The sequence below is a fragment of the Psammomys obesus genome, unplaced genomic scaffold, assembly GCF_907164565.1.
Source record: "Psammomys obesus unplaced genomic scaffold, mPsaObe1.curated_primary_1811, whole genome shotgun sequence".
Classification (NCBI taxonomy): domain Eukaryota; kingdom Metazoa; phylum Chordata; class Mammalia; order Rodentia; family Muridae; genus Psammomys; species Psammomys obesus.
In genome coordinates this window covers 36,622,407-36,646,690 of record NW_026596034.1, presented here as the reverse complement: position 1 = coordinate 36,646,690, position 24,284 = coordinate 36,622,407, and the positions used below count along the sequence as shown (strand labels likewise).

The window sequence follows — 24,284 nt, the reverse complement described above, 5'->3', positions numbered from 1 at the left end:
GCTGCCCATCCATACTCCTGACTTGTTTGAATTTGCTCCTCACTGATGTGTCTGTGCCTTCTGTAACTTGAGCTGGTCCTTCTGCCCTTATTTATCGCCTGTGTCCCAGGCACCAGCTTTTTTCTCACAGGTGCATTCCATGCTGCTGCTTTAAAGGCCTGCACTCACTCTGCGTTGAGTGCTGTCTGCTCTGCTAGGTCGACGCTCAGGATACTCTGCTTCCTTGCCACTGTGCCACATCTGTGTCTTGAGACCCTGCACAATGGAGTGCAGTGGGTGACAGCAATCCTTGGAAACCTGTTCTCCCACAAAGTCACAGTGCACACAGTGCAGGTGGCTCCCAGGAGACTGTGTTCCTCTGTTGATGGTTCATCCCACCTGCCTTCCCAGCAGTGTGACTCCAGAATGGAGTTGGCACCGGGACTGCAGGGCTGCCTCCTGGGGAGGGTTGGCTGAGAGCAGGGCCTCCTGTGAGCGCTGCTTTCTCTGCATGCCCTCCAGACTATATAGGGCATTCACCTCATGCCACGGTGATTTTTCTTGAGATATAACAAAGCCTTGGGTTGTGGGGTATACTTTTTTTTTTTTTTTTTAAGATTTATTTTATGTGTATGGGTGTTCTGTCTGCATATATGTCTGTGCCATGTCTGTGTAGTGCTTGTGGATGTTAGAAAAGGGCATTGACGCCTGGGACTGGAGTTGTAGACAATTATGAGCCATTGCATGGTGTGCTGGGAGCTGAACCCAGGTCCTCTGGAAGAGCAGCAGCCTGTGCTCCCACCGCTGAGTAACTTTTCTAGCCTCTGGGAATAATTAAAGAACATGGCTGTTGTCTATTTTTCCCTGATTGTATGTTTTAGTGACAAGGAGGATGAAGGGTGAGCAGTTGTGGCACTGGCTGTGGAGGAGTACACTGGGGAGGCTGTCCTGTAAGACTGGCTGCCTATTCTAGCATCACTCATCAGCTTACCCCAGGAGTTAGCTCAGTTTTCAGTGCCTTTCTCATGGTCTCTTCCTCTGTGCTGGACACTTGTCTGTGGTCACTGTAGCCTGAATTTTTATCCAGTTTCAGGTTTTCTCTGTTGTCCTAGAAGTCTTACAGCAATATGATGGAACCTCCAGCTTTTGCATGTATTTTGAGAAGGGAAAAGGATAGTCTTTAAATGAACTGCCTTGGCTGCCTTTTTTTTTCCCCTGAAAGCTGGTGCTCCCAGTTCATTTTGCACTGCTCTGCTGGTATGGACTTTGCCTGTTTTCATTAGCCTGAAGGTGCCGTTCCCTGTGACTTCATTCTTGCTGATCATGGAATGTTTGGCTGAATTGATTTTGCTCTTTAGCTTCTCCTGAGGTGTTCTGTCTGCTGGCCTCCTATAATTGGAGTCTTCCTGCAGTGTGCAATTTGCTGTCTTTATGCCAGTGCTGGTTTTTTTTTTTTTTTTTTTTTTTTTTTTTTCTTTTTTCTTTCTGGTTGTTTTTACAGTTTGCTTTGGTTGGGAGTCATTTGACTATATGGACCCTACATATGGTTTTTCTCATAGTTCTGCTTCTTGTTCTTCACCAGGTCTGGAATATTTCCAGCTGTTATGAACTCATTCTTCCTCCTCCTTTCCAGCTGTCACTCCAGGGACTGTGTGTGCCATTCCCTCACCATGTTGGATCCTGGAAGCCATATGCACCATTTTCACCCTTACTCTCCTTTTAAGACAGGACACTTTTCTTTGCTCTATAAATTCAGCTTTTATTATTCCCAGCCTGCTGTCCACTGGCTAGTCATACATCAAATAATGTGTTTCTTCATTTTAAAATATTCATTTGATTCTTTTGTTGTTGTTGTTGCTGCTGCTGTTTGGCTTTGCTTTATTGAGGTAGGATCTCACATAGCCTAGGCTGGCCTCAGATTCAACTGCATAGGTGATTATGATCTTGGACTTCTGATCCTCTGTTCCTACCTCCCTAATGCTGGGATTAAGTTTTAGTTACCACACCCAGCAGATAGAATGATACTTCTGGTAATTAGGTAATTCTGATAATTAGGGGTATAGAAATGGTTTTCTTTCTCCACTGAGTACAGACCTAAAAAGTAGGAAAGAAGGTTTGCAAAGGCAGATTCTCTTAGCAGTGACAGTAAGCTGGAAAGCAGGTGCCTCGATAGTGGGGAGGGCTGGAGACCAGGAGTCCTAGCAGAGCACTGTGTGATGACAGGGAAATTTGATCCCCTTTCAGTATTCTTGGTCTCATTGATAAAATAATTTTAGAAGTGGTACAATGGAAGCCTGAAGACAATTTACTAAGATCTGAAAGGAAAAGTCCCAGGCAAGTCAGCTATAAACCTCATAGCTGCCTGGAGAATAGAGGAGATGAGCTAACATGGGAGCAGCCACACAGAGGGAACTTGAGAAAAAGAGCACAGAAGCCTGAGCATTAGCTAGGAAGTCTGAGCACACACATAGGCCCTGGCCATCTGTAGGAGAAAGAAAAGCAAAAGAAGTAATTACACCTTTCTAAGTTAGGACCCAGGAAGGTGAGCAGGCTCAGCCAAACCTCATGGTGGCTCTTAGGAACTACTCTAAAGGGTAGGAATTCTGGGAAGGAAAAATATCTTACAGTGACCCATGCTCCTAGAGATGGTCCCTGCCCTTTTTACTTTATTTTTTTAAATTTGGGGTTTTTTAAATGGATGTTTGCTGACGTGAATGTATGTGCACCCTATTGTGTATGGTGACAGCAGAGGTCAGAAGAGGGCATCAGATCTCCCTCTGTGACTGGAGTTAACTCTTGTGAGCTGCTGTGTGGGTGCTGGCAACTGAACACAGGTTCTCGGAACAAGAAGCAAGTGTTCTTTCTGATGAGCCGTCTCTCCGCCACCCCTTGCTTACTGCTCTGTTGCTGTGGTAAAGCACTATGAAGAAGGCAGCTCACGGGAGGAAGGGTTCATTTTGGCTTAAGGTTCTGGAGCGTTATGAGTTCATAATGTTAGAGCAGAGGTTGCATGGTGGATAGGACAGCACACTGAGATCTCACATTTTAAACCACAGAAACAGAACAAACTGAAAATGGCACAAGTCTTTTAAACTCTTTTTATTTTTTCCTAAGGCACGGTTTCTCTGTGTAGCCCTGGCTGTCCTGGACTCGCTTTGTAGACCAGGCTGGCTTTGACCTCACAGAGATCTGCCTGCCTCTGCCTCCCAGAGTACTGGGATTAAAGGAGTGTGCCACCATGCCCTGTGTCTTTAAAACTCTTTAGTGACATATGTTGTTTGTCAGCCTGGTTCTATGAGTTGTTGGAAGAAGTGCCAACAAACCTCCCCAGACAATGCTGTCAATTGGGGGCCAAGTGTTCAAGTGCCCCAGACTGTGGGGGACATTTTCATTCAAACTACCACTTAGAACCACAGTTTGATTCCCAGCACCCACATGGTGGCTCACAACCATCTGTAACTCTCGTCCCAGGAGGACCCTGTGCCGCCTTCGGCCCTCCAGTCCTCTGTAGGCACATGTGGTGCATGTACATGCAGACACTCATACACATAAAATGTAAAAACTGAAAAAAAAAATCAAGAAAAAGAAACTATCAGGCAGCTTGTCTCTTAAAAGATGGTCCCAGGGGGCTGGAGAGATGGCCCAGAGGTTAAGAGCACTGGCTGTTAATCCAAAGGTCCTGAGTTCAATTCCCAGCAACCACGTGGTGGCTTACAACTATCTAGAATGAGATCTGGTGCCCTCTTCTGGTGTGTCCAGGCACACATGCAGGCAGACCATTGTGTAAATAATACATAAATAAATCTTAAAAAAAAGATGGTCCCAAACCTGTGAACCTGGCAGACCTGGACCTTTGGGACTTAGTTTCTTTTTGTTTCTGCATCTTCATCCCAGCATTCTGGGCTCTCCTCTCTCCATTTGTGTTCCTCTGGTTTTATCCTCCAGGGAAGGCCACTGTCCTAGCTCATAGCCCGGCAGCATCCCAGTGCTATGTGCTTTGGTCTGCTGTGTTGTAGTCCCCTGAAGTTGGGGCTAGGGTTCCTCTTCTGAGGTGAGTACATGAAGCTTATAAGAACCCCGTAACTGCCAATCCTATGAGCAGTAAGCCTCATACCACCAGCATGCCGTCGGCATAGCCACGAACTGATCGTTCTGATCAGAGGCGAGCTCAGGATTCTTTCACATGCTGTCAAGGTTGTGGCCTATGTTCCTCTATCTTTTTCCTGACGCTAGTCTTGTCTCATCTGACACTAACTCTCAAGGTGCTTGAGGACAACTGTGGTGTCCTGCCCCTAGACCTTGACATGCATCAACTGTGACTAATCCATACTAGTACTGGTTAAAATCCAGATGGCACAGTGCTAGCCCTTACATGACTGTTTGAGTACCTGCTATCAGCTTTATTTCCCTAGATCACACAGTTTAGTGCAGAGCTGGGAGGTCATAAGAACCCACATACTGCCAGAGTTCTTAAGTGTAGTACAATGTATTCCCAAAAGATGCGGGGGTGGGGGCTTAAGGAAGCGCAGTGGAAGCCTATGCTCAGACCTTACCAGCAACTGTAGGAGGTATGTGTCCTTTCTTTACCCTCTGTGTAGAAGTTGGTCTAGAATCAAGACCCTGCACAGAGCAGAAGAGTATGTGTATCTGCCTGCCCTGCCTCAGCCTGCGGGTGCCAGTGCACCAGTAACTCACAACCACCTTGACTCAAGACTGGACCCAGGGGTCCATCTGTCAACTCTGACTGACTGGATTTTGGACTTGAGATCCTATATTTGTTCTGTGTAAGCTTTGCCCCAAAGAGTTAAAACACTCTGTGGGTTGAAAACCAAGCTGTACATTGTGCAGGAGACAAAATGCCTTCCTTATTTGAAATAGTAGTTCCTGAGCATTTACATAGCTTGATTTCTGAGCAGCATTAGAAGCATGAGTAACCTTGAACATGCTTCCCTGTAGCCCTCATTATTTAATTAAACTAATTTTGAAGCTGAGCATAAAAACAGACTATACAAACCATTGTCTCAAAAGCCTCCTGAGATGGTGAGCCTAGTTTCATCTTGGGAAGCATGCATTTCTGGGTTGATATGGTTCCCTGGGCCTGCACCCAGCACCCATTAGCATGGCATTCTTGGGAGGAACTGCTTGCTAACTATCTGATGCCTGTTAAGTCTTAACACCCCCCCCCTCCACACACACACACACACAGCCATCATGCCTGGGGTAGCAATGGCTGTCAGAGAGAATGAAGCAGTGAGGGAACAATGGTGGAACAGTCACAGCCAGGAAAAGTCAGTTAACCCTCTCTGACTTACCCACATAGAATAAAAATAAAAAAGGAAATAAATATCTCCAGGATAGTGAGGACTACATATAAATACGTCTTGAAATAAATAAATCTTAAAAGAAAGAAAAGTTGAGGAAGGCATTCCGTGGCTCCCACAAAGCTTCCAAACTGCCACCTGCCCTATGCTGCAGCCCTGGGTGCTGTTCAGAGAGCAGTGGGCAGGGTTCTCAGGTGCAGCTTTGTTGGTGCCCTAAAGGCAGCTGCAAAGCTGCAGTGCCACTGTGTGGGTGTCTTTGGCTCTCTTGTCCAACGGACAAGGGTGGCAGCAATCGGGTTGCTGCTCAGGCCAGCTGCATGTTTAAGGTGCCCTTGGTGTGAGGTTCCTGAAAACCCAGCAGTTTCCTGGGAGTTGAGACCCTCCCAGTACATGGTGCTGCGCAGGGGAGAGGCCTGGTCTCTGGCATCCTGCATCCTTCATCTTGTTCAGTTATGTGAGTTTTGTTCTGCCTTTGTGGTGTTGAGGCTGGAACTCTGCACTCTGTCTCCAAAGCCACTCCAAGTGACTCCAAAAGTTGGAAAGCACATTGAAACATGGTGTTTTAAAACATTCTTACTACATTTATTTATCTATTTACGTATTTAGTGTTTGTGCTGTCACACGGCACATCTGTGGAGGTCAAAGGACTTGCAAGAGTTGGTTCTCTCCTTCTATCACTTGGGGCCTGGAGATTTGAATCAGACCATCAGGCTTGGTGGCAGGCATCATTGCCTGCTAAGCCACTACCCTTCTCTGGGCATCAGGAGCCTGGAAGAAGAGCTGGGTGCTGAGGCTGCCAGCAGTAGGGCAGTGAGATCTAGACTTAGGTTTAAAACTGATTTCATGGGCAGGGGACTGGCTGTGAGTAATTAACCTGGCTCCAAAATGCTTTTATATGCAAACAGCTACATGGTATTTATCTGTTTTGCTTGTTTTCCTGTCCAGCTCTGAGTCACTTCCCTTGGTCCAAATGGGTTTTTCAAAACTTTCTCCTTTCTCATGCACCCTGGGGCTCTTTGGTCTGGGGACACTGGGTACACATTGATTCTCTGGGCAGAACAGGCACTGGTCCTTCAGTGTGTTGCTTAGAGAGAGAGGGTGGTCTAGAATGATGTCACCGAGTGTCTGAAGAGGGTTGTTTCCTGCTGGCCTCTGACTGAAAGAGTGGCTGGAATGGCCAGGGCACCACACTGGCCATCAAGATGGCAGCACAGCTTTTTCCCCATGTTTCCTGAGCTGCCTCCATTTTCTGCAGTACAGCTCAGTGCCTAGGCTGGACTGCTCTCTGTGCAGCCACACAGAGCAGGTTGCATTGCTGAGGTTTTCCTCCTTCCAGATCTTTGTCTATAAAACTTGTGGCCTATCCCTCAGCATCTCACAGGGCTGGCCTTCTGGAAGGCACTGGCTTTCTGACCAGAAGACTGCACCTGCAGGGAGTGTAAAGCCTGGCAGGGGTTTCACCATGTGTGGAAATCTCAGCACTAACGGAGGTGGTCGTGGTCTTCCTTAGTTGCCTAACGCAGTGGGCCGTGTGAGTGTCATGCCTGTGGAAAGTGGTTGCCTGGAGGGAGAGGCTGAGTCCCTGGATGGGAGCAAACAGCAACACTGTCATCTGGAGGAGGATGTGTGTGCCCAGGAGGAGAGCTTGATTGTGAGCATGTGTTTGGACTTACCTAGAAATAAGTGCTTAGAGTTTAATGGTGTCATTGCATTTCTGAGGAGAAAGGTTTGGGACAGGATATAGAGTGAAGCTTCAGAGCTCTATGGTGACAGAAAGTCTCCTTTAGCATGTGTCTCCAGCCTTGTAATCATGTCACACTGTCTGGGAACCGCTGTGATTCCTTCCAGACCTTGCCATTCAGGCTTCCATTTTTGCCCTGGCAGTAAAACTGAGCAATGGTGTGCAGGCCTGTAGAGAGACCCTTAGAGAATGTGCTAGGCATCTCAAACAGACCATTCACCTTGGGAGACATGGTCATAAGTTTCTCAAGAATTACACCTGGGTCATGACTGTCTTGAAGGACAGCACAAGGGCTCAGAAACATGCATTCCCACACAAGTGTCCTACACTTTGTTCTTGGAATTTGGTTGGAAATCTGGGTATCCCTTAGGCTTCCAAATGCCAATACTGGGTGAGGCTGGTACAGGTACTACATGGGTCTTGGTTCTGGCAGCCTTGTATGGAATAGCCACTTGTCATGTGCCCAGCGATCATGAGTACCTCAGTATAATTTCCTTCTTATAATTTTGTGTTTGTTTTTTTACAGTGAGTGTTGAAAAGATAGACCTGAAAGGATTATCACACACGAAAAATGACAGAAGTGTTGAGTGTTCCTTTGAGGTAAGATGCTGTCTTTCCCCTTTCCTTGGTGGTATTGAGGGCACACATGTCACTTCATGTACCAGGGTAAAAACTTTGCCTCTTGCAAAGCAGTGCTGAGTGAGATGGGCCTGGAGCCTGGCAGAAGCAGGTGTCTCTGGGGTGGGCTAGGGTGTTGGGGGATAGCCGCTTTCTCAGGGAGAAGCTAAGCTCTCGAACACATGAATTTAGTCCTTGTCACATGTAACTAGGACAGTGGCTGAACCTGTTTATGGCTCCCTCCCTGGGGGAGGGGAGATATGGTTGCATTCACCCTAGGTCTGGAGAGAATGAAACCTAGGCTGGGGCATTGGGAACTCTGGGGCAGTAAGTCCCTAGATGTGTGTCCCTAGGTGAGACACATGTAGATGCTGGTTGTATGGCCATGGCCACTTGGTCTTTATACAGGAGAATGTGCTTCAAAGTGACACTCCATGAAGAAAGGGCTGTCTTATGTATCATGAGAAGCCTGCCATAACAAAGGCCTAGAAAGTCCAAAAGTTCCCTTCATTCCCTGTTAACGATGTTCAGGGAGGCAGTCCCAGGCCTCCATCAGAGCTCAGTCCTGGCTAACTCCAGCTTACCCTGTGCATGCCCAAAGGATATCTAAGATGGCAACTAAGAGGGCCCTAGTTCTCACACTTTCATCCTTAGTAGGGGCAGGATATGACAGGAAAAACATGCTCAAGAGCAGCTAGAGGAGCTTCCACTTACATTCTGTTGAGAAGAATTCCTTTTCTTGGCATCCCTTAGCTGCAGAGGAAGCTTGGGAATGTGTTGCTGGCTTGTATTGGGATTCTGTTACTCACCTGGCATGGCAGACCAGACATTTCTCAGATTTTGTCTTCAAACATGGACAAGTCATGAGAATCTGCCCTAGCAATACTGGCAAGCACACTCAGAAGAGACTCCTGTTCGGTGTTAGTACTGGGTGTAAGCTGGAGCTGTTTTTCAGGAGGTGCTGTGTTGTATTGAACCTGTTGTATTGAAGGTGGGTCTATTCTGAACATAAGGAGAACTCGTGGTGTGGGTTCTGGAGGCTGTTGACTGGTGGGTAACACTGCAGTCCCATGAACTCACCAAGCCCGTGGTCAAGGTATTGTGGGCAGGCAGGTTGTAAAGGACCCAGGACATGCTGTGATAGCAGTCTACACCCTTAGGAGCCTGGGTGTCTCATGGCATTTGAAGGATGTGTTCTCACGTCACTCCTTTCTGTCTGTCGTGTTTTGCTCTAGTATACCTGAAGGGGAGGTTCTTGGTCCAGCAGTGAAAGGAAAGGGCTGACATGAGGAAGGCTGACCACACTTGATTTAAACTGGAGTTCTGTGTGCTTCTGCTGGGAGTGGGGAATGGTTTAGGCATACTGGACAAGTGACCCCTTTCAAAAGGCAAAGGGACCCCCCCTCCTCAGCATGGCCTTTGAGTCCACGTGTCCTGTAGACCCCTTGTGTGCTTTATTTGTGATGTTTCAGGATGCGAGGTGAGTGATGAGTCTCTGTCCTAGGAACCTGGATCCCAGGGCTGTACTGTCCACAGGTGGAGCGCTGCTCGAGACGGGTGCAGAGAGGCATGGTGACCCAGACTCCCCGGACAGGTGTACACTGTGCAAGCCAGTTACATGCAGCTCTATAAAGTGCAAACTACTCCATGCTGAGGGGCATGCTGGAAGTTTCTGTGGGAAGGGTGAGAGTCTGCTGAGGGCCTGGGGTGATGTGTTCAACTGCCCTGGATGGGAGGGGTTTCACAGTGCCGAAACATGTGATTACACACGTGTGGCTTATCAGCTGTAAATCAAAGTGAACATTTATTTTTTCTTTCTTTTGATAGAGTCTAAAGTTTTACTGTGTGTCCCAGGCTGGCTTTGCTCTTACTTCAGCCTCTCAAGTGTAGCTTACCAAACTTGGTATCAGAATCTTAAAATACTGTTTGAGAATCAGCGTTCCCCTGACCCACAGACGTGGACAGATGAGGCATAGAGAGAATAGGAAAAGGGAGCAGTACCTGCTGCACTGTGACTGGGGCCCTGGACAGCTTGTGGTGGCAGCCACATTTGAGGTGTCTGTTGGGCTCTGTGTGCTTAGGGAGATGCCCAGAGCTTTCTGCCTGTAACGTTTTTGGTTTTCTAGAGCTTTGTTTAATGACTCCCAGTATGTCACAGTAGGAAGACTGTTGCAGTGATAAACACTGTGACCAGAAGCAGCTTTGCGGAGAAAGGGGTTTATTTCTGCTCACTCTCTGAGTGAAGTCAGGGCAGGAGCTCAGGGTAGGAACCTAGAGGCAGGGACTGAAGCAGAGGCCATGGAGGAGTGCTGCTTCCTGACTGCTTATGGGCTGCTCAGCCTGCATGATGCAGGGTGACTGCCCACTGTGGGCTGGGCCCTCCCACATAACTCATCAGCCAACAAAATGCACTACAGATTTGCCTACAGGCCATTCTGCTGGAATCTTTTTCTCAGTTGAGTTTTGTTCTTTCCAGAATTCCTCTAGCTCTGTGGTTCTCAACCTTCCTAATGATGCGACCCTTTAACACAGTTCATCCTGTTGTGGTTACCCCCCAATCATAAAATTATTTTTGTTCCTATTTCATAACGGTAATTTTGCTGTTATGAATAGATTTTTTTTTTTTTTTTTTGAGACAGAGTTTCTCTGTGTAGCCCTGGCTGTCCTGGAACTCAGTCTGTAGACCAGGCTGGCTTCGAACTCAGAAATCCACCTGCCTCTGCCTCCTGGATGTTGGGATTAAAGGTGGGTGCCACCATGCCCAGCTTATGAATCATAATTAAATATCTGGTATGCAGGATATCTGATATGTGACCCCCCCAAAGGGGTCACACCCATAGGTTAAGAACCACTGCTCTAGCCTGTGTCAAGTTGACAAAAATCTAATGAGAACACAGTTCTGGGATTAAAGGCATGAGTCACCACCGCCTGCTGAGTCATCCATCTTTGAGCGTCTAGCAGGGTCTTAAGAGCTAGCCAGACAATACCATTTGGATGCTTCCTGCTGGAGATGCCTCATCAGCCCTCACTGGCAGTTATGGCTTCTTTTGTTTGTTTGGTTGGTTTGGTTTGGTTTGGTTTTTTTGAGACAGGGTCTCTCTATGTAGTCTTGACTGCCCTGGAACTCTATATGTAGACCAGGCTGGCCTTGAACTTAGAGAGATCTGTCTGCCTCTGCCTCCTAACTGATGGAGTCAAAGGAGTATGCCATCATGCTTGGCCTAGCCATGACTTTCCTGAGGAATGTGGGAGCATGCATACTTGCTTTTACCTTGGCTGGTCCTCTGGCAGCTGTGGGGTCTCCAGCTGAGGGTTTTACACTAGTGGAAGAGAGTCTTGGTGTCATCTGCCTCATCTACCTTATGGGAATTCATAAGGTGCTGCAAGTGAATAGGAAGAAAGGCTACATGTGGAGCTGGTCTGAGCCTGTGTGTTGCCTGCCTATTTTTTCTTGTGTGATGAAAAATTCAGGTCGACCCCAATATTGCCCTGCAGCTCTTGGAGGAAGTGATTGGTGCTATGTGCCTCAGCTCTCCTCAAGTGCCTGCTGATGGAGTGGGAAGGAATGGTCTCCTAGGGGTGGATGGCAGATGCCAACTCTGATGGGTGCATATGGGTCCTATTACATCTCCATACCTTTGTGGTAGCCTGTCTTCCTCCAGCACCTTGTGTTGAGTGGTGGAGAATAAGTGCGAGGCCAGTGCAGGTTTGGAGCCTGGCCAGCCAAAGTTGGGCAGCTTGGAGTGAACCAGTGGATTTCTGAGAGAGGGATGTGAGCCCCCCACACTGTGCTCTTGGATGTGATGAGGACCTCAGGAACACGCACAAGGCACAGCCATGTCATGGTGGGGGTTGGAGTACTGCTTTCAGCATGGCTGTCCTGCTGCCCTTGTTTGGCTGTGGACTTGGAGCTTTCCTTGGGTTTGATGCATCCTGTGGGACGGATCTGGAAGCAAAGACTCCTGCTAGAAACAAGTTGCAAGCTGTCTCTACTCAAGGCTCTGTGAGACTCAGTTTTCACCTCAAATCTGGGATATCCAGGGTAGATATGTCCCAAACTTAGAAACCCCAGCGTTGTGGGATTATTGGAAGACAAGAAGCACTGAGGTGTCTCCTACCAAGTGCACACAAGTTGGGATGGAAGCCACAGTGCTGGAAGGTAGCTCAGAGACTGGAGCTGCTCCTCCCATGAAGTCCTGGGGCCTCTCTCCATTTGCTGTGGCTTCTTGGGAGTTGTCATACAGAGTGCCAATGCTGAAGTAGACAAATTCCAGTGACCCAGGTCAGGGGTGGAGGTATCAGCTATGCAGAGAAGGGATTGGAGGCTTGGCATCTTGAGCTCTTTCCTCTCCACCAGGGTAAATGTGATGTTTCCCTTTTGGGTACTGACTTCTGGCTTTCAGGTAAAATTTGTGTTTTTTATCTCTCAGGAAGCCTACTCCTCATGCCTATGTCCTCCTTGCCTTTCTAAGCAGATGCAGGTTGTTTTTTGCATAGACCTCTCCCCACCAAAAAACCCAAAACCTCACATATGCACTTGCAGAAGTTGTTGCATTCAGGCTGCATAGCACTGTTGTAAGCATAGGTGCATTGCAATCGAGGGATGACGGGAGAGTTCAGCCAGTGTTAAGAGCTTTCTGAAGTCAGAAGATGATGAGGGGCCACAGTGTTAGGGGGTACAGCAGCTGCCAGGCCCACATGCATGTGCAGCTTCCGCCACCAAGCCCTGCTTACCTCCCAGGCTCTTCTGGCCTAATGCAGCCCTCCTGTGGAGGACTTTTCATATTCCGTATTTGTCATCTGCCCAAGCCAGGCCTGGGCTCAAGTTTTCACATAGCCACAGTACCTGTGTAGCAAAAGACACCTGCTTCTAGGCGAAGAAGCTGATTTCTGGTGACTTGATGCTGTATGCAGCATCATATGCACTATGAAGAGAAGGAAGCGTGCTTGGTACACATGGGTGCACAGATGGCAGGCGATGCCCAAGGAGTGGCCTCGTGCTCTAGTGATTTGGTGGCACCTGAATGGACTTGAGTTATGTGACTGTTATCTTCATAGTGAGTCATGGGTGTGAGTGTACCATTCACCAGGCAGTGGTTGCTAGCTTTGCACCCTAGACAGTTGATTCTGAGTATGGGACATCTGTTTTTTTAAGGCTTGTTTATTTGTTTTTAAGGTCTTATGGTCTGATTCTTCAATAACATCAGTAACCAAGTCTTCCTCAGAAGTGATTGAATTTATTTCAAAGGTAAGGTGATCAAGGGCTCTTCCAGCAGTGAAAAGTACATGGCACAGTGATATCAGTGGCTTCCAACCTTCAGCTAGCCATGACAGTCAGTGGAGAGGTTCTGGGGCCACAAGCGAGCTACCACAGTTTATGTCTTGACAACATTGACATAGTCTCCCTGGCCCTGGACTTTCTTATATCATTGAGGTCTCTTTCTTTCTCTCCCTCCCTCCCTCCTTCCTTCTGTCTTTCTTTCTTTTTTTTGGTTTTGGTTTTTTGAGACAGGGTTTCTCTGTGTAGCCTTGCCAGTCTTGGAACTACCTCTGTAGACCAAGCTGGCCTCAAACTCAGAAAGATCCTCTTTCTTCTGCCTCCCAAGTGCCAGGATTGAAGATGTGCACCACCATTGTCCAGCATCTTTGAGATTTTTGTTGATGTTAGGCATTATCTGTGGAAGGCTGTAGAATCTGAGGAAACAGTAGTCATGTCTAGAGTAATGCGTTCCTTGGGTCAGTTTAGGCAGGCATGGCTAGCTCTGGATGTGATCAGAACATCTTTGATAAGCTGCTGTTTTCTGAGTCTTGGGCTGCCTGGAGTGTTGGAGGGCTCTCAAGAGCCTTGCTTAGCACTCCGTTCTCAGCTGTCAGTACACCTGAGGCACAGAAGTTTCTCTACCTGTTTGTGCCCTTTCTCACATGGCTGCCAATGCCCATTACCTGGTGTTAGACTTATGGTAAGGGTGGGAGAAGGGCTCTCCACTGTCCTCTCCTGCTCTTGGTTCTAGACACAAGAACCAAGACTCGGGAAGTTAGGGTTGAGTAGATGTGGGCTTCGCCTGCACATGGTGGGGTGTCTTGCATGTGTGTAGAACCCTAGCAGCTGGAAAGGTCTAAACTGTTCTACCACAGATGTTCTTAAGGCCTGTCACCAAGGCAGGGTGCTAATGTGCTGAGGAGACGGACCTTCTGCCTTGCTGTTTCTTTCAGTTATCCCAGCTCTGCCCTGAAGAGAACTTGGACAAACTCATTCCTTGCTTGGCTGGCCCAGATTCCTTCTATGTGGAGCGTAACCATGTGGATTTGGAAGCAGGCCTGAGGTAAGTTAGTGAGGCTCTTGGCCAGGGGGTTGTGGTTGTTCGGGTATGGGTCTGTCCCTTATCTCCAGTGAGGGTTATTAGGATACAGACAACCTTAGAGTGAGTTGAGGATGAGGTGAAGGAATCAAAGCTCGTTCATATTGCAGAGTCTTGTGATACAGGCAGGCAGCTGTGCTGTGGCAGAATGACCATGGGCTCCCTGAGTGTTCAGCGGGGCCCTACACATGCAGCACGGGGCCTCACTGGGTCTGTTGATGGTTTGTTGTGAGCCTTAGGATGACCTTGCATTTGTGCTCCTTGCTTCCACCTCCTGAGGGCTGGGCTCACAGGTGTGCCTCACCGCACACAACTCACGTGGCATTAAGGACAGAACCAGGACTTTGTGTAGGTTGGATCAGCACTCTACCACCCGAGCCACAGCTGCAGCCTCTGGCTGGTTCTCTAGCGTGTAAGAATCGTGGTCCTGTCTGCACCCTGAGACCAGTGTCTTCATGTTGTGACTTGCTTCCAGCGCACTCAGGGGCACAAGTGTTCTAGTGCTCATGTCACAGGCTCTTGTAGAACTTGATTCGTTCACTGTAAGAGACAAGAGAAAGGACTTTATAAAAGTCCTTTGGATAAAAGTAAGAAGAGTGTCAGGCTATGGGACTTGCTTGTTTTTTCTCATCTTAATTTCTTGGAGGAAGTTTTCAGATTCTCCTTGTGTTAATGTTTTGTTTGTTTTGTTTTTGGGGTATCATTTTAATGCTGACAAGCTACTGTGTTACTCCCCAGGTATTTGGCTTCAATACCTTCACACACACTGAAACACGACCACTTTAGGAAGTTCTTCAGCACTTCATCTCCCTCCCAACAGCTCCAGAGTCCAAGTAAGTTTGTAAAATAGTTAAAAAATAAAAATAAAGTTACCTTGTTGTCTGTAAGTTTCTGTGATACTTTCCTTCTACTTTGTAGGTCCTGGCAACCCCTCCCTTCCTAAAGTAGGTGCCATGATGGGTGTCTCTGGAAGGTGAGCGGCCCCTATAGCCAGCCAGCATGGTCAGCACTGCCTCCCATGTGTGCAAGCAGCTGCTCTCAGGGCTGTCTGCTGACCTACATCCTGGATAATGCCAGGAGAGGAGTTAGCTGAAAGGATCCAGTTTTTGGCTCTCCCATTGGTTTTCTCAGTGCTGAGTGGCTGCTTTAACTCATGATCTGTTGGTGGCATTGTGTTCCTTGGAGGTGACAGACACCAAGTAGCTCAGCTGAAAGTCTGGTGTACATGGGCACATAGAGTACAGGAGTGTCCTGTGGGCACTGTGCTGTGAGGAGGGAAGTTGTAATGGGGTGGTGTGCCTGAGTGTGCCCTGAACTGAACACCAGATGCCATAAGGGAGTAGGTGCCAGCATGGCGTACCTCGAACCTGCTGCCAGCTGGCAGTCTTATACAACAGTGCCTGCGTGCCGCTGTCCTCTGTCCTACAGGCCTGTGTGTGGAGTGGCCGGCATCCCATCCTCTCAGAGCAGCACCCAGCAGCATCTGCAGCACTCAGCCAGTGCCTCGGCTTCCCTGCCCCACTGCTCCCACACGGGGGGTACGGGCTCAGCGCTGGCTTACCGCAGCCAAGTGGACAACTCGCCTACCATCCTGATGCCCTCTGGTCTGCAGGCCCCTCAGCCCCAGGAGCAAAATGGGATTTTAGACTGGCTTAGGAAGCTGCGTTTGCACAAGTATTACCCTGTCTTTAAACAGCTCACCATGGAGAAGGTATGTTGCTTCCTTAGAGAGTCACAGCACAGTGTGTTTGGTGTTTCTTAGCAGTCTGTGCTCTGTCCTCATTCCTAGAGGGTCAAGCTAGGCTTTTAGAGATCATAGCAAGGAAGAACTTGGTTGGTGATCATGTGGCTTGGTTAGAGGGGACCAGGCTTTCACTGCCAGACTGCCTGCAGCCAAAACAAATGAAAGCAGGTTTTGTTATCAACAGATAGCGTTTGTAGATGTTTCAGGTCTTAACCAACCAGAAACCCTGACTTCAACTGGCTTCATGTCTCATAATGTTACAGGCCAAAACTCATTCAGATTCCATTTGCTGCACTTTAAAGCAGCTCTAGTCTAGCTCATGTGGCAGTGTGTCCAGCTCACAGGGTCATTGCCATGGACAGAAGCAAGTGGGGCTCAGACAACCAGGCTGCATTTAACTGGTTGGAGCTGGAGTCATGGAAGACAGATGGCCTGCCCCGAAAGCAGTGTTTTAGTGGACAGTTTTGACTAGGGATGCATGTTGGTACTCTAAGCCTCAGTGTCACTGATTAAGCCAAACGATACCTGCACAAGGGGTTTAAAATCTGCTGGCCAAGATGACTAACAGCTCCCCACATCTAAAAGGTCATTGTTAACCCTGGAGCCGTAGCTTTGTAGACAGTGGGAAGGGCAGAGCATGTGCACTTCAGTTTGAATTTTCTACTCAGAGCTACGATGACTGTATCCCGCAGCTGGCTGTGGTGTGGTAAGCACTTGCATTGCTAGTTGTCCTGGGGTGTCAGGCCTGAGCCTTAGTTATCTTTTCATCTGGACAATGACTTCTTTCTACAAGTCTAGACCCATTACATGGGTCCTCACAAAGTTGCTGAAGCTGATTGGTGAGAGGACCGGTATTAAGGCAGCTAGACTCTGCCTCTGTGTGCAGAGGCTCATGCACACCAACAAGGCCGTCTCCAGCTGTAAATGCTTAGTGGTTAAAACTCTGCATCTCTGCTAGTGACTGGGGTACAGGGACCAGAGGCCTATACGGTGGCTGTCAGCTGCACTTGTGCTGAGATTCAGGGGATAGAGGCCCCAACTCTTCAGAGTGGTGGCAAGTGGTGTCTGCCCTCAGGCTTTTGGTTGTTATCTTTTAATCTGTTATTCTGCACTCAGCTCCAAGTTTGTTGGTTCCAGAGTCCTTGTGATCATCTCAGTAACTGTCTTTCGTTTCTCCTAAGTTTCTGAGCCTTACTGAAGAAGATCTGAATAAATTTGAGTCCCTCACCATGGGAGCAAAGAAAAAGCTCAAGACTCAGCTGGAGCTAGAAAAGTAAGCATGACATCATTTGGTGTATGCCAGGTGGTGGTGGGTATACACCTTTAATCCCAGAAGATCTCTTGTTTGAGGCCAGCCTGGTCTACAGCGTGAGTTCCAGGACAGTCAAAGCGATACAGAGAAACCCTGTCTTGAGAAACCAAGAAGAAAAAAGAAAAAAAAAAATTTTTTTTTTTTTTTGGTGTGTTTTGCTTGGGTGGCAATCTTAGTGCTGAGGCAGGAGCATGGGGATTTGAGTTTGTGGCAACCTGTGCTACATAGTGAGACTGTGTCTCAAAACACCAAATCAACACGGAAAAAACTGTTCATTTTAGTTTCTCATGTGCTAGGCAGTATTAGAACCTGCAGGGTTTTTAATGTCAGTGTCTGGGTTACTTTATTTCTTAACCTGCTTCTCAGGTGATGCTCTGGCCTCTGGATGGGCCTGGGAGCTGGAGCATGGAGAATCAGGAGCTTTCTGACTGTGCTTGTCATTCACAGGGAGAAGTCAGAGAGACGGTGCCTCAACTCCTCAGCCCCATCCTTGGTCACCAGCAGTGGAGTAGCCCGAGTCACCCCGACCAGCCACGTGGGACCTGTGCAGCCTGGGCGTAGCAGCCATGCGTCAGGTGTGTGAGGACCTGTGCATCAGATATATGGCATGTATACAGGTGTGGTATGGTGTGGTTTTGGATCAGGATTTAGACTTCAGATCACTCTTGCTTTTTATTTACAGATTTTGAAAGTTTACACTTAATTTTCTTTATCCTGACTCAGTAGTGCCTTGTACAGGAAAGTAATTGTATGGGTGGCCTTAGGTGGCAGATACTGGTGCCTGGTTGGCCTCAGGTTATTTGGGCACCAATGTTAGACCCTGAACTCTTATAACGGGGTGGGGGTGGGGTGGGGGGGGTTGGGGGGTGGGGAAGCAAGGTACGGTCCAGAGAGGTGAAAGAAAGGCTCTTGGCCACATAGGTGCCTGTCACGCATGAGCTGTTGCTTGATGCCCTTTCTCTGACCACTGTTGTCCTTCCTGTCTTCCCACTGGAGACTTGGGAGACTTAGGGACTTGAGTTTTCAGCCTCTATCTTCCTTGTCTGTGGAGGAGGGTGGGGGATTATGAAATAATGGCTGCTTTGTTCTGCAGGAAGCACTGAGCTTTGCTCTCCTCATCAACAAGGTGTGATGAGTAGCAAGTCGTGGCAGATTGGGAATAAATATATGTCCATCGTGGACAATTCAGTCTGCCATACGGAGCCTTCATGGCAGATAGCACAGTGCTGCTCTCTACTGTACAGGATGGAACAGGGCGCCCCACAGTGACTGGGCATTGACCGGCCTGGGTCAGAAGTACCCATATCTGTCACCTGACAGTATGGCCCTGCTTAGTCTGACTGTGGCTGGGGCCCTGCTTCCTAGCATTTGTGGCAGGGCTCTCCTGCCTGTGGTCGAGTGCCACACAGCTGTTGACCTCTGCCTGCCTTCTCCACAGAACTGCGGGTGGAGGTGGAGCCACCAGCTCACCAGCTTCCCCGGGAAGGCAGCTCCTCTGAGTACTCCAGCTCCTCCTCTAGCCCCATGGGTGTGCAGGTGCGGGAGGAGAGCTCTGACAGCGCTGAGGAGAGCGATAGACGTAAGGCATCACACCTGTGCTTTGGCCTGTTTGCTGCCCTGCTTACTGAGCCTGCAGTTGCCGTGCTAACAGTCTTCTCCATCCTTAGGTGTGGACGTACACATGGAGGGGACTGATAAGGAGAAGCCTGTGATGCTGCTCACGCACTTCCCATCCAGCTCTGCAAGGCCCACAGCCCAAGTTCTGCCTGTGCAGAATGAGGCTGGCTCCAGCCCTGCAGGTCACCATCCTCTGCCCCCACAGCTGATGCCTTCAGCATCACACCTGGCACCTGTGCGCATGCTGAACTCGGTGCACAAGTCAGACAGAGGTAACACAGACGTGAAGCTCCTTTCCTCCTCTGTCCACTCGCTCCTGTCCCTAGAAGAAAGGAACAAGGGGCCTGGTCCTAGAAGTGGCACGAAAGTGGACAAGAGCTTTGGTGGAGCTGCGCTGGACACACTGCCCTCAGCAGCACCTCATCCGCCAGTGCAGGTCCTCTCTGGCCTTGTAGAGAACAACTCTGTGTCACCCACGGTCTCCTTTGGTCCCAGGGCCAAAGTTGTCCATGCAGCCACATTGGACAGGGTGCTGAAGACAGCGCAGCAGCCAGCCCTGACTGTAGAGACCAGCTCTGCCGCCACAGGGACACCAAGCACCGTCCTGCATGTGGCCCGGCCACCTATCAAGCTGCTGCTGTCCTCCTCTGTTCCTGCTGATGCTGCCATCTCTGGGCAGACTTCCTGTCCCAACAACGGACAGATCAGCGTGCCCCCTGCAATAATAAACCCCCGGACTGCTCTGTATACAGCCAACACCAAAGTTGCCTTCTCTGCAGTGAGCAGTGTGCCTGTGGGCCCACTGCAGGGCAGCTTCTGCGCCAATAGCAACACTGCCTCCCCCAGCAGCCACCCCTCCACATCTTTTGCAAGCATGGCCACTCTGCCCAGTTGCCCAGCTCCCAGCTCCAGCCCTGCCCTCTCCTCTGTCCCTGAAAGCAGCTTCTACAGTGGCGGTACTGGCAGCAGCTCCCCGGGAAACATTCCTGCCTCGAGTCAGAGCCACCACCACCACCACCACCATCAGCAGCCCCCTGCACCCCCACAACCTGCGCCACCCCCACCTGGCTGCATCGTGTGCACATCCTGTGGGTGCAGTGGCAGCTGTGGCTCTAGCGGCCTGACAGTCAGCTATGCCAACTACTTCCAGCACCCATTCTCTGGGCCGTCCATGTTTACCTTCCCTTTCCTACCCTTCAATCCCATGTGCAGCAATGGCTATGTCAGTACCCAGCAGTATGGTGGTGGCTCCGCCTTCCCTGTCGTCCACGCACCCTACAGTGGCAGTGTGACTCCAGACCCTGTCCTAGGTGGGCAGTCTACATTTGCGGTGCCACCCATGCAGAACTTCATGGCTGGGACAGCGGGGGTGTACCAAACCCAAGGCCTGGTGGGCAGCACCAATGGCTCCAGTCACAAAAAGAGTGGGAATCTGTCCTGTTACAACTGTGGGGCCACTGGCCACCGGGCTCAGGACTGCAAGCAACCGTCCATGGACTTCAACCGGCAAGGTAAGCACCGGAAGGTGCTACTTCTTGCTTGCTCTGCTGCTTTGTGGCTCCTGGGAGAAATGGCCATGGCTGCTTGGCTTTTTGAAAACATGGGACACTTGTTTTTAAAGCCAGCTTATTTAAAGGGATGTGGGTTCAGTTCCTATTCCCATGTTGGGCCTTACACACACACACGCCTTAAAAATAGCAAAATCCAAAATCATTGCCTCGGATCTTACTTGTCTAAACAGAATGAGCTGGGTGGCGCTCAAGGTTTTGGAGCAGCCAGTGATTTCTCCCATCTCCTGGAGGATACGTAAACATTAAGGGTGGTTGTAGCCAGTTAAGAAGGAGTCCTAGCCAGCACAGCCCTCTCTGCTGGTCTGCCATTCAGTGTGGCTGTGTGGCCTTGTGTTTGTTTCTTGTTGATTGGCTGTTTCCTTCCCATTGTTTCGTATTTCTTATAGTTTGTCTTTATTGTTCAAATGTAAATGTCTACTGTGTTACGGCCAGCCTTACTCTTTTGTTGTTTAATTGTCTGGTCTCAGTCTCCACAGTGCTGGGATGACTAACACATTGCACACACCTGGATCACTAGATTTTACTCCTGCTATTTTGAAAAAAATCACAGTATGATTAGAAAAGTTGGTCCCATTCTGTCCATCTCTGGGTTCCCAGCACCTCCATTTCAGGCTGTGCAGTTTGCTCAGTTTGACGCTCCCCACCTACAGAGCTGACCCAAGGGACCCAGTTGGTGGTTCAGGTTACCGCCTCCCTTCCCTTCCCTTCCCAGCACTGGCCTGCATCTTCTAAGCCCAGGCCTTCCCTGCCTGTGTGTGTGTGTGTGTGTGTGTGTGTGTGCGTGCGTGCGCGCGCGCGCTGCCATCTTAGGTACAGGGTCCATGTCCAGAGAAGCAGATCCAAGGCATGGAGAGATGGCTGAAGTGCTCTCTTGGTCACTTCCCCCAAAAGGTCTTGGAGACCTCTGATGTCCAGCTGTGCTTGGAGTGGGCAGTCCTAAGTGACACCTCAGGGCAGGTGCGTGGTGTGTGCACGTCTACCACTGACTCAGGCTTCACCCTCTTCTCTCTTTCTCTTTCTTTCTTTCTCTCTCTCTCCAGGAACTTTTAGGTTGAAATACGCCCCTCCAGCAGAAAGTCTGGACTCCACGGACTGATCTTTTTTTTTTTTTTTGGCAACAGAACATTTTATTAAGCCATGAAAAAAAATCACGTAGAGAACTGAAGTTGAGTTGCTGTGGAGCCATGAAGACCTAAGGGAAATCACGTAGAGAGCTGAAGTCGAGTTGCTGTGGAGCTTAATATTTTTAACCCAAAGGTGCTTTACTTTACTATACTGGATAGAGAATCTAGCATAGAAGTGCGTCAAACTCGATTTCATTGCCAAATTCCTAGTGTGGAGCTTGATACAAGGATTGCCTAGTGGGCATCTCTATGGCAGTAATGTGGCCGGCACACCGTTGCTGCAGTGTGAAGACCCGTCTCCCGAAGATCGCTGGTCCTTCTAGGCTCATGCATAATTCCAGGGCAGCTATGCACGACCTGAGTCAAGACTGCGGGTCGGTTCTCTCAAGTGGAGTTCCCCAGTCGGATCCAGGACCTTTGGCCTAGGAAGCGCCAACTGGATTTTGCTGTTTCCTAGAGTGGGGAGCCCCACATCCGGCTTCTTAAGGATTGCACTACCTGACGAGGACCTCTGCAGTCTGGGAGGCAGACTCTGCTGGGACCTGACAATGTAGGGGACTCCATCGGTGGGCATTGGAGTTGGCACCAGCAGGCTGCTCAGCCTAGTACACCTAGAGGTTGCAGAGTGTCCTTCTGTAGACACTTGGAGCAGTTCCAGGTTTTTAATATTTTTTTTCTGTAAACAAATTTACACTATATTAGTAAATAAGACATAGCTCACTCTCAACAACTTCATTTCTAAGGGTCCAAGTCCCAGGGAATCCAGTCACCGAGGCTTGAGACCACCCCTCCCGTTGGTGGCTTTGAGCCTGCTCTCTCCAAACAAGAACCAACTCTTGAGGACATGGGAATGACTCGATGTTGAGTTGGCTGTGACCGATGCTCCTCATTTCTTCAGGAAGCTGGCAAGTTGCCGTGTCTCAAATGGCTTCCCCAGGACCCCAGCCCCAGAGCTCACTGCTGATGAATTCACACTTGAGACAAATGTTCAACAGTAATACAGTCCTGTGATTTATGAACAAAAGACTGGAAACTGTCAGCTTCTTTTGTAGTAGGCTGTGTCTTGATAGTTAATTCCGTTAAAATTGCCTGGAAAACTTCAGTAGAGAGAGATGCAAGACTCCTCGAAGCCGCTCACCAGTTACCATCCAGACCAGGGGTGGGGGTGGGTCCTCACTCTTGATCAGGGTGTGAACTTCTCAACCTACACAGTGGAGGCATGAGGGACTTAGACCTCTGAGGTTAAAGGGAATTTTATGCTCAAATAACAATAACATTATTTAAATTTGCTGAAGCCTTTGGTATTAAAAAATTGATGGTAAGATCTTGCCAAGGATTTTCCAAGCTTCCTAGTTATGGAGAAGAAAATCACAGTCCTTAGACCATTCTTCAGTTGGGACAGTCACCCTCATGCAGAATTAGTGTAAATCACAAAATAGCCTAGAACTGGAGGTGTTGTGACGTAAGGCTTCATATTCTAAGGTGGGCTTTCTGTCTGGAGACCCACCTGGAAGGCTTGAGTGTTGTGGATTCTATGCAATGCAGGATTGATAGACCTCTGTTCTGTCCATGGCACACAGTATCACATCTGTTCTGAGGTGATGGTGATGAGGCGTTAGGGGATGCTCTGTTGATCTCTCACTCAGAAACACTACAAATGTCAAATACAAGAACTGACACAACTTTGCCTTAAAGAGCACCAGACTGGGATTGGTCGCATTGTTAATAAGGAAGACTTAGAGTGGTCATTGATGTTTACGATTTTAATATTTCTGAAGGCCGTTACAGTGGCCTGGATATGTGCTGAAAGCCAAACTTTTAAATTTTTTGGTTTTTTTTTTAAACAAAGAAATATTTTAAATAAATCCTATTTCAACACAGAAATTGTTGAAAACTGTCTCATAGCAAAAGAAAAAAAAATCATATTTAAGTTTTTTGTTTTGTGGTCAGTATAGGGAATGGAAGTGTCTTGTTCCCCTTACAGCTGTTAGCCAGAAGGACAGCAGTCTGCTGTGGCGACTCCCACATAACTGTGGCATTCAGCCGAGGTGATTCAGCACCATCTCAGCCATCCAGACTGCCTAAGTCTGTGTCTGGAGGCTGCCCGCTGCCTTTGGAAGAGCTGTGTGGTGGTGTGGCATTTCTGTGAAGCCGACGAGGATTGCAGAAGCATGCACGACAAGGAAGCACGGCTGGATGTTAGCAGGTGGGGCTCACCCCCAGAGCCTGCGGATGCCGTCAGCTTGGCCAGCACTTCTCCACCAGGAGACTTCACTGTTACAGTTAACAGACCAGCCCTTTCCGGTCATTTTCCTGAACTTCTCAGTGTCAGATGGCAGTGATACCCAGGCTGGCATGGCCCTGGGGCTGCAGTGTCAGTTTCTAGCCTGTGTTGACATCTCAGGGTGGAAAGTGGGATATTCAGAGAGGAAGGAGGGCACTATGTTGGGACAAAAATAGCTATGTGACCTTTTTGTTGTTAAGCAAAATACTCAGTTTTCTACCTTTCTAGTTTTTATTTCATGGTCAATAGTGAAAATTGGAAAGTGTTTTAATGCTGAAAACTCCTAACTGCTGAAGAGCCCCAAGGCATAGGAGCTAGCACTCAAGAGTAGACAGAATGTTTTCTTGAACATATGCGCAGTTGGGTATTAGGGAACCGGTGGCACGCTCATCTCCAAAGACCATAGCAGCCTGCCTGTTAATGCCGTGCTCAGCAGTTTCTGTGTGGAACTTGTTAGGTTTCCAGTCCTTCTGTGGGTCCTGGCTTGTACCATACACACGTGCATGTGTGCCATGACAGTCCCTTGAGGACAGCCTGATGGTAATTGGGTCTCACCCTCCTCACTCCGTCCCTGTCGCTCTTTCTGCTTCCTGGCGTTTGGTCTGACGTGCTAG

General features: G+C 48.8%; 1 protein-coding gene across 2 annotated transcripts in view; it reads left to right on the top strand.

The window, feature by feature from the left end:
- Zcchc14 (zinc finger CCHC-type containing 14) overlaps positions 1–24,144 on the top strand; it is a 46,041-nt gene extending 21,897 nt beyond the window's left edge. The window contains exons 3-13 of one of the 2 annotated variants that reach the window (XM_055621503.1): positions 7,568–7,641; positions 12,836–12,907; positions 13,873–13,982; positions 14,757–14,851; positions 14,937–14,991; positions 15,447–15,729; positions 16,944–17,035; positions 17,522–17,649; positions 18,513–18,653; positions 18,742–20,202; positions 21,384–24,144. In XM_055621503.1, the coding sequence (XP_055477478.1) occupies positions 7,568–7,641; positions 12,836–12,907; positions 13,873–13,982; positions 14,757–14,851; positions 14,937–14,991; positions 15,447–15,729; positions 16,944–17,035; positions 17,522–17,649; positions 18,513–18,653; positions 18,742–20,202; positions 21,384–21,403 (2,531 nt within the window). In that variant the 3' untranslated portion in view covers positions 21,404–24,144. Of the gene's footprint in view, positions 1–7,567; positions 7,642–12,835; positions 12,908–13,872; positions 13,983–14,756; positions 14,852–14,936; positions 14,992–15,446; positions 15,730–16,943; positions 17,036–17,521; positions 17,650–18,512; positions 18,654–18,741; positions 20,203–21,302 lie in introns of both variants that reach the window. The other variant, XM_055621502.1, reaches the window with a different exon arrangement.
- Positions 24,145–24,284: the final 140 nt, after the last annotated feature.